The sequence below is a fragment of the Pteropus alecto genome, unplaced genomic scaffold, assembly GCF_000325575.1.
Source record: "Pteropus alecto unplaced genomic scaffold, ASM32557v1 scaffold33, whole genome shotgun sequence".
NCBI lineage: Eukaryota > Metazoa > Chordata > Mammalia > Chiroptera > Pteropodidae > Pteropus > Pteropus alecto.
Genome location: NW_006435762.1, coordinates 10,218,852 through 10,229,287, shown reverse-complemented (window position 1 = coordinate 10,229,287; position 10,436 = coordinate 10,218,852). Strand labels below are relative to the sequence as shown.

Genomic DNA, 10,436 nt, shown 5'->3' with positions numbered 1-10,436 from the left:
GCCACATGGGCCACATGGCTATGACCCCTCTCTCACGCTCTCTCCCTTCCACCACACATTCTTCTCTTAATCTGTTCTTTTCCCTGTCTCAGCACATCTTCTTTCCTCTCTTGGGGCATGTTAGGCTCATCGACAAGTTGCAAATGCCAGAGGCCTGGGGCAAGACTAAGGGACTCCTGATACTTAAGAAAGATTCTCACAAATTGCTTTCTCTGACACCAATTGCCTTTGATAATCCTGATGCTCCATAAAGTAAAATTCTCTACTGTCAAGGGGAGTGAGGATTTTACTATAAATTACTTGTCTATTCAAGTAACAGTTTGAAACTGACACCTTCAGGACCATAAAGTAAATCATCTGGTCAATTCAAACTCATTTTGAACATTAAAGGGACCCTATGATCATGGCACCTCATATGTTATACAAGTCATCTAGAACAGGGGTCATACATCCAGATACCCAGACCACCAGCCAGGGTGTGAATCACAAAAGACTGGAACCAGCTGGAGATTGTGTGTCTTGTGAAGAAGGAAGGGCTGCTACTCAGCTATGGGCTACTGCTTTCAGGCCTGGAATTGCCAGAGGTTCCCACTGTTTAAAAGAAGCTGGAAATACAGATATTTATGCGTGAACCAAGCAAAACACCTGCAGGACACATATGACCCAGTGCTGACAGGTTATAAACCTTGAACCAGACAGAGCAGGGGTTCCCACCTGCAAGGCTCAGACCCCTGGAGGTCACAGAGCTGCACAACGGCCACTGAATTCAAAGGCAGGTAGGGAGCAAGGGCCCCAGTCGCTACTCGCAGGCTGCCTTGCCCACACAGGAACTACTTTTTTATGCCTAATGTAAAAGGGCTTGTGATATTACCGAAACCAAATTTTACTTCCAAACATTGCTAAATTGATAAATTTTCATTTCGCATTTTCTCAAATGAGAAGATTCCAAAGCCCAACAGTCACGTGACGTACACAGAACTTATTTAAATTAGAGGGGATACCTTCACACTTGTAATATTCACAAACGTCACCTAGACCAATTCTGCCACTTGCTGAGAATGAAAGGTTACATGACTTGCCCATGATCCCGCAGCCCCTTTCAGGGCCAGGAGAGGAAGCCAGGCTTCCGAGTCTAAATCCAATCTCGGCTTGTTCTCTTTCACCAGGGAGGGAGGACTCTGCCCCAAGAGTGGCCCAAGAAGAGAGTGCCTGAATGAAAGGTTCACAGGAGCTCGGAGGTAGAATAATCTGATACCCCAGCCCTATACACAAATCATCTCAACTGCATCCCAGATGAGGCTCTTCCTGTCGTGGGTGGACAAGGAACTCATTATCTTGTAAGGCCGAATAACAGTGCGACTAGAAAACTTGTCTTCGCGTCACCGTTCTGATCTCCTGGCTTGTCCATTCAGAATGTCTATACCCTTCTCCACTCTCCTCACAACCTTCTGCCTTCTACCCACCCCCAAATACTGCCTCTACTCCCTCTCCCATTTGCTCCATTTCCCCAACTAACTGGCTTCATTACAAAAAAAGTCCGTTTACTTTCGATTCTTGCTCTCAGTCTGCAGGCATTAGTTAAGGATGACTGACTTACGATGGGGGCACAGAGGTCAAATACTTGAGAAACAGAGTTGGAAGAAGTTGCCCACGAAGTCAAGACAGGGCACTCTGAAGGCAAAGCAGGTGATGGGGAAGTGGGGCACACATTGCATTCAAGACACCTGCATCCATAGGAGTCAAGGCCGCCAGATGCAGCTACACAAGCTGTGCACGGCAGAATTCCAAGAGCCCCACTCAAACAGACCAGGTTGTGTAACAGAGCAGCCCAGGGAGGGGTCAGTGCCCTATCCTACAAGCACATGGAAAAGCACGTCTGGCTATTAGGATAAAGCACATCATTTGACTACTCTATTGATTAATAATGACTGAACAGCCAACTGTGTTTCTCATGCTTGAGTGTGCTTACAAATCCCCTGACAGCTTACCAAAAATGTGAACTGCCCAGCCCTCCCCAGAAATACAGAATCCTCAGCTCTAAGGGGGCCAACGAATGCATGTGCTGTTTTTCAACAACCAGCCTCTTGAAAAACCCCAGCAAACAAAGCTGAGGATTTGCAAAAGAAAGACACTATAAGGGCCAAGATTGTGTTAGGGAAGATATTTATATTTTCATACAGTTTATTCTTTCCATCTCAGCTCTATGTTATGAAGAATAATGTTCCTGAAGACCATTAATGGTGGTCTTCATAAAATCCATGGAACAACTGTGACTAGAAACCCCACACCTGGCTATTCCTTACCACAATTTTTAAGGGCAGACGGACACCCTAGACTCTGAAATAAAATAGCTATTCTGACAGCTTGCTAAATTTACAGCCACCATTTGCCAAATCATAGGAAATCTGCATTCTAGCTGGTGATAGTCCCTCCTCCCTACACACCAACGTGGCAATCACTCGGACACATACCTTATGTTCCTCCTTCATCACCTGTTCAATGAGTTCAGATTTCACTGGAGGCTTTGAATACTGGCCTGAGAGAAGGCCATGTCCTAACTTAGTCCTGGACAGGAGAGAGAAATAAAAACAAAAAGGTCATTGTTGTCCCTTCTTAGAGATACTAATATTATCTATGAATTTCAATAACTGTAGCTCAATTTCTCTCAATTTCTCACAAATAACATTTATTTGATTCTAATTGATACTGGTTCCATTTTCCAATTTTCCTCAAGTATTTTATAGATAATTTTATTTCTTCCTTCTTATAAAAGTAACATATGCTCATTTTAGAACACTTAAAAATACAGAAAGTAAAGAAGAAAAGAGAATTTCCTTTAGTTCTACAACCCAGAAAGAACCACTATGAATGCTTTATTAAAAAACTACACGTTTTTAGTGTAGGACACTACACTAAAATAACTACAATTGGGCACTCACATCTGTGTGTTGAAATCTTGTGTCGGATCTAAAGGAGAGTAGTCAAATATTCTTGGAAGATTTCCTACGTACCTAGAAAATGAGAAGTGACAGTCAAAACACAGAAATGGAGGGAAGTACAGAACCAAAATCATCCTAGCTAAGATCTTCTTACCTTTCTGTCAAAATTAAATCATCCACCTGAAGGAAAGTTTTTCTTGAGCTCCTACCTCTGCAGCTGCATTCCTTGACCTCCCTAAAATGTTTATGCTTCTATCAGTGGGTCTCAACCCTGGGTGTGAGTTAGAAACCCCTAAAAGAGTTTCTTAAAAAACTACGAAAGCCAAAGCCACCCACAGATGTTCTGATTTCACTGCCTGAGGCTGAGGTCCGGGAATTGGACTCTTTTACAAGTTCCTCAAGTGGTTCTAACACTGCCAGAATCAACAACCACTGTCTTATGCCATCGCAAATGCCATCTGGAAAATAAATGGTAAGGTTAGGAACTGCTCCAATCATGTCAAAATAAATAATGATGATAATAGCAATGATAACTCGTTTCTTGAGGATTTCCTATGTTACCTGGTTGAATCTTCATTACAACCATACTAGGAAGTGATTAGTATCATTACCTCATTTGAGAGGTGAGAAATCAGGGTGCAAATTCATTAGGTACCTTCCAAAGTTACCCAAGGGAGAGACGGATAACGCCCAGAGTGGCTCCAAAGCCATGCTCTGAACCACCCTGCCGGCTGTACCTGCCCAGGCCACAACCCCTCCTTCTGACCAGTTTATCCTCACAACAATGCTAGCTTTACCCACTCACCTCTAATCTCAACACATAATCATTCCTTTCACTTAAGTTCACTTCCTATTCCACACTCTCTGCTTTGGTATTTTTCTTTCCCTGTTCAGGCTCTGAGTTTCTGAGCCTGAAATTTTAGGCAGAAGAATCCAGAAGCAGATCCCTTTCTTTGGCCCTTCATGCACTCTGCTCTGCCTGCTTCTCTGATCTCATTTCCACTCCTCTCCCCACCTACAATGCCCCAGCCACCTGCCCCAGGGCATGCCAAGCTCACTCCTGCTTCAAGGTCAGGCCATCTGCTGCCTCTTTCCCAGAACACTGTCTCCACAGATCCTTGCTCCTTTTTGGGTCTGAGTAAAAATCACCTTCCACCCTTCCTAATTCTTTGTCACCTGACTTTCTTCTTGGCATTCATCCTATTTGCAATTACATAACATATTTATGTTCTTGTTTATTATCTGTCTCCCTAGAGATTAAATATAATTTCTGTGAAGGCAGAGACTTCATCTATCAAAATCACTGCATCTCTAGTACTAGAACAGTATCTGACATGTAAAAGGCACTCAATAAACATATGTTGAATGAATATATTTATAATGAGTAATCACATAACCCATTTCCATAATTTACTACCTACAACCCAACAGAAAAATCATTACTGCAATAAAGCCTTAGCAGAGAACCATGACACACTAGTAGTTAGCAATGACCTCTAATTAGAAACCTCAACTACTGGCACCTGCTGTCTACAAACTCAAAATTTGTATTTCAGATTACGTACCTACATCAAAATTAACAGAGCACACTTCTCTGGGGACAGTCCCATTCAAACAGCTTGTGGATGTGTCACAAGGACAACAATTCCATCCAGAAATTTTCAACAGACCAAGAGCCAAAAATAGGGAAACCAAACTTTGGAACTAAACTATGCAGAGCCAGAGGATACAATAATGAATTCTTAGTAATAAACAACATTATAAAACTCACCAACTCTCTTACTATACAATCTTTATCATATCTCAAAACCTGACAGGATAAGGGGAAAAAAACGCATGGGGAAAATGAACATTAGTGAAAAGGCTTATGTTTTCAGGCAAGACTAGTAAAGAAGAATAAATTTAAACAGGGTGAATCTTTGATATCAAGAAAGTCCACTTTGCTAGTAAAAAAGGAATTCATATTCCTTTTCTAATCAATGAGAAATCAAATTAACATGCAAAAGTAATGCTTGGTAATTTTTTAAATACATATTATACCTTCAGTTTGTAATCTAGTGGTTCTCAAAGAAAAAAAAACACATAGTTTTGCCATCTGAGAATCCACCTTAGTTGTCATTCAACTTGTATACCAGTTTATTGAGATATGATTTTTATCAGAATTATTTTGAAATGTAAACTGGGTCCAAGTGGCAGAGTATCAAGGAGTCAGGACAAAGTTTCCAAATTACACTGTGGTTGTGCATAAGTCATTTAATATCTCTGTGAGTCACTCTTTCTACTTACAAAAGGGAAGCACTGCTCCTGGACCAAACCCCACTAAGTTAGTCCCACTGGGGAAAAAGGAGTTTGAAGAGCAAACATTTCAATCCGGTGATATTTGGTAAAGAGCAGAAAAACAGGAGATGAGTATAAATAATAACTTGGTCATGTTCTAACATCCACTGTAAATGTTTAGAAAATAGATAATAAAATATTAGATTCTAAATTTAAAATTCTAAAACCCTTGAAACAAGACTGCGGTGAGGAATGAGAACCTTGATTTCAAAACACAGACATGAGTTACATTTTTTCATTGAAGAAAATATTCAGAAAGGTAATTGTTTATCAAACTTTGGAGTGTAGGAAGAATTTTCAAAAACTAAAGATTATAAAGAAATAAAATTTTTGTTGGGCTTTATAACAAAAGAAAGCAAATTTCTTCCATTCTAGTTTAAAAGAAATAATAATTATATAATACCTACCATAAGGACATTCCTTCAATATTAAAAAAAAAAATCTTGGGGCATGAGACATATAAGATGAAGCAACACTGTTGCCCAATCAAACGATAATACAAGTATGAGATATAGGTAAGAACTAATAAAAATAATAAGTTGTATAATGCATACCTTTGAAAAAGTTTTCTCATTTCAGAGCTTCAAATCTGTTCTTCCTTCTATCCAACACCCTCTGTCCCCACTCCTCCCATGCATCTGTCCAGATGTGTGTCCCTGTGTGTCCTTTCTTCAGAGAGATCTTGTCCACCTCCTTTCCTTTTCCTTCATAGAATTTACCATGTCTATAACCATGCACTTGTTCTTATGAATATTTACTAAATGTCTGTTTCACCAAGTGGGGCCAGGCATCATAGCCCTTTGTTTTCCACTGAACCCCCGACACCCAGTACACTGCTGAGCAAGAGCAGAACCTACTCTTTCCTAGATGAAAATCAGACATGGAAAACTGACCATAAATTTCCAAAACCAGAAACAGGTATAAGTCCTCAAATACCAAGAGAGAAAAGAAAGGTATATCTGATGTACTTGTTATTAACCACTATTAAAGTCATTGGCATTTCAACTCCATTGGGTAAATTACTGCCCTGTGCTGCTACTAGTGTGCTGTCTGCCCGTCTGTCTGTCTTAGCACACATATATCCTATTCCATATTGGAACCCACGTGGAAAGCTACCCACTCTGGAAAAGACAAGAGACTATTTTCTAAACTTAGGCAGTAGCTGCCCACGACTGCTCCAGCCGCAGGTTCCGGTCTCTGTGGCTCCCTGTCCTAAGCACAGTCTTAGGAAGAAAATGGCCACAGAAACAGCTGCTCTGGCCCTCGGTGTGGAAGAGGAAGACAGCCTTGGACGTGCCCAGGTACGAAGTGCTCTAAGTCAAGGTCTCCCAAACTATCTGAAGTGAAGGGCCAGCTTTTTTATTTCAACTCGCAGATGATATATTTTAAAAAATGCAATAAAAATAAGTTATTAGAAAAATGAAATGCCACTTATAAAACATGACAATGTCAAACTGCTACAAAAATTTCTAAACGCTCACTCTCGATTCCCATCCTTATTATCCAGCAGCGTGAGGACCAGTACCAGTCTGTAAACTACATTTTGAGTGGTAAAAAAAGGAAAAGCCTAAATCCTCTAAGAAACTCCACTCACCAGAGGGCAACATTGACCAAGAAGTTCATTGAATCTCTCCTAGCGCATCTATAGGAAGAGATCTGGCAGGCTTGCTGTGAAGATTAATGATTAATATTTTCTTGGCATAGAGGATGATGGTCTAAAAATAGAAGCCATTATTAACATGGCAGATCCCTGTGGGAGGTTTTTCAGTGTACAAAGCTCTCCTTATCTCACCTGATCCCCATGACACTTGACCAGGATTCTCGCCCAGCTTTAGTGCAAGAAGTCACACCATGGAAGATGTGGCAAAATGTCCTGCAGCTGATGAAGATCGGCTTCCCCATCACATACTGACTAGACTGGATCTGGAGGGATCGGAGGGCAGTGCTGTGCGCCAGGTCTGCGGGGAGAGGGGACTTACGCTCTCTGGAATTCCGGGATGCTGAAAATGGCCTGCATGACAGAACTGAGATAGCAGCTGTTGCCCAGGTTCTTGAGGCCCGTGTACCCCGGACCATACATGGGCTTCAGCTTCGTCCCTGTCTCTTGGATCACTTCCCATTCGCTGACTCGCGGCTTGATGTCATTGTCCCGGAGCCCATTCTCTGTCTGGGGCAAAGTCATTGTAAAAAAACAACTTTAGCTGTGATTATCATTCAATGATCATGTCCCATGAATTGTTTCTAACAGCAATGGAAGTTCCTGCCTTTTTCCTCCCCAACTAAACAGAAGAATAAACAACCCAAGTAAAAGACACTGAGAGGGGGATGGTTGCACAACAATGTAAATGCACTTAATGCCACACAAATGTACACTTAAAAATGGCTAAATGGTAACTTTTATGTTATATCTATCTTTCCACAATAAAAAAAAAACATATTTAAAAGGTTTAAAAATAAAAGAGAGATTGAGAAAGAGATAGGAAGAGGAAAGAAGACAAATAGGAATCAAAAAAAAAAAAAAGCAAGTAGAATAATTTCAAGAGAAGATAAAACACAACACAGCAAACAAAAAGGCAAGGTAGTTGGAGAGGAAAGTGGAATAAAACCAGGGGGCTTGGGAGTGCCTTGAAATAGGTGGAAGGCTTTAAGAAGAGCGGAGAAAATAAATTAACTAGTAGCATGAGTGAAAAAGAAGAGATAGAAGGAGAGCATGAGGAAAGGAAGATGGCCTGGGATGGGGGAAAAAACACAAAATATGCACATTTAAAAAGCTCAAATTTACACAGTCATGATAGCAGCTTGAAAACAATATTAAATGAAGCAAAGCTTTTCCATCAACATAAATATGTTGGCTTATTCTTTCCGCCCCATAAGAGCTCTGCTTCCCTCCTTGAAATTAATTAAAGTGATGTTGGTCACAGATAATTTTAAAGGTTATCTTTCTGTACCTTCTCCCTTTAGTGAACAAAGAGTGATTCATGCAACTCTCCATCAAAGGAGATAGAAATTTTGCACATAAACTCCAACTAAAACAAAACGGTACTTGACAAGGTACCATTTTTATTATAACATAAAAAAATCTAAGCTGGTAATCAAAAGAAAATGCAAATTAATTACATTCAAGAAGTAAATGTAAACATTTAAGACCTAAAACCTAAAAAATGAAAACTCATGTTAGAGGAATTCTATATTAAATAAACCAGTTTCCCCTAACAAGGTAAAAATAGAGACAAAAGTAGATGTTCTCACCCCATGCATATGGAGCATATCGATTCCAAAATGCGCTAAGTGCTTGGCCAAATGAGGATCCAAAACAGGCTCTTCTTCTTGAAAAGAATAAACATCTAGAGGGTGAGAGAAAATAAGCACTGAGATTTGTAACCAAGTCATTCAGTACTTAACATATAATTTATTGAGATCTTACTATGCACAAGGCTTGGATTGTGTCAACGAACAAAGCAAAAACCTCTTCCAAGTTACATTCAACTGGGGAAAGATAGATGATGAACAACAAACAACAAATGGGTATTTTTTGTAAATGTACCCATATATCAATTCTTTTGACATTTCCGGAAGTAATAAAAAAGTTTCTGAAACTAGAAAATAAGACAGCAGCGTCTAAAGTTAGAATAATTTAAAATTAGAAAAACGCAAACACCTGACAGTTTAAATACTAAAAACATCAACAAAAATCTCTGAACTAATAATTTAAACAAACATATCCATATTTTCCATCTATGACAAGTGACAGAAAAATACCACTCAAATACTGGCTGGAAGGTGAAAATGACATTCCCTAGACACTTGAACTTTGGTAATTACTAACTAGTGAGAGAGTTTCGAAGACTCAAGACTTAAGCCTCTAATTATCAGAGCTCTGTTTGAAAATAATATGATTGCTAGAATTACATTATTGGCACTGGCCTAGAATTCTGAAATCAGTAAAAATCACATAGTACCCTATGGTTCTTAACTCGTCAGATTCACGCCACATGGAAAAATTAACATTTCCTATCTCCAGTCATTAACTGCTCCAAAGATACAACATGATTGAGTTAGATATCACAGTTATTTCTTACCCCAATGACAAAAACAGTTTAGTGAGTAACATACAAGTAATCTAAAAATAAACTGTGATCCTTAAACTTGGCCATAATGAAAAATTTATAAATACGTCATCATAGAAAAGAAAATTTGAAGTGAACTCAAGAGGCTCAAAGTCCTGGCTTCTAAATTTTTTCATTAAGAAACTTACTTTATCTCCAACTTCAGCTCAGCAAAGGCAAGGCTTAGCTCAGAAAACTACTGTAGCAAACAAGTACTGCCTGACCAGTGTGACCCATTCCTGCCCCCTAAGGTGACTTTAAAATTTGGAGTCAAGAAGCACATTTAGGAAGTTTCCAGAGGGATCCTCCCAGGAATAGCCCAAGCAGTGCTTCACAAGTAACTACACTCACTTTAGAAGGAAACCAGTCATTGTTTTGTTTCAAGTTAAACAACAAACTAAACCATGGAGAATGTAGAGAGATCCACAGAAGGAAAAAGATAAAAGTTTTAGAGCATGAATAACCTATTGATGTAGTAAGAATGTTAGAAAATGGTACATGCAGTAAGTTTTAAAATTAACTAAGGAAAACGTTAGAGAACAGAGATGGAGACTGACATCAAGACCGAGGATCTATAATGAATTACATCAAAATGGTAATAATTTGTTACCTCTAAATGAGAATGCTTCTTTTTTGTGGTTGTTAGTTTTTGCTTTTTTCTCAAAATTTACTATAATATTTTGATTGAAAAGAATTCTTATAAGCAATTCCCAAAGATTAAAATGATTCTGTTGGATGGTACGGTATTAGAGTACAACTGCTCATTGCTGTTCATCCACATGGGTTAATTTACTCATTCATTTACTCATCCAGTCATGTATTCGACAAATATTTACTGAACACCAAATTTATACAGACATTGACAATATGTTGTTAAATAAGTCAAGCAGGGTCTCTTCCCTCATAAGTTTAAACTTTACTATTTCAAACAGTCTTAGAAGAAATGCTGGTTTGGTATAAAGGACCTCGGCGTACATTTTCTTGGATATGGTTCAGTCATGTGACTTTAAGATCTCTTCCTTAGCCCCCAGAAAATGTTAGAAGTCCAAGTCCT

The 10,436-nt window shown here is 39.3% G+C and overlaps 1 protein-coding gene across 1 annotated transcript in view; it reads right to left on the bottom strand.

Annotated features, from left to right (window-relative positions):
- Positions 1-10,436, bottom strand: part of USP13 (ubiquitin specific peptidase 13) — a 79,314-nt gene that overhangs the window by 38,094 nt on the left and 30,784 nt on the right. Inside the window, exons 7-10 of the mRNA XM_015588528.2 lie at positions 8,526-8,620; positions 7,256-7,443; positions 2,940-3,011; positions 2,472-2,565 (exon numbers count right to left, since the gene is read on the bottom strand). Of these exons, the coding sequence (XP_015444014.1) occupies positions 2,472-2,565; positions 2,940-3,011; positions 7,256-7,443; positions 8,526-8,620 (449 nt within the window). The remainder of the gene's footprint in view (positions 1-2,471; positions 2,566-2,939; positions 3,012-7,255; positions 7,444-8,525; positions 8,621-10,436) is intronic.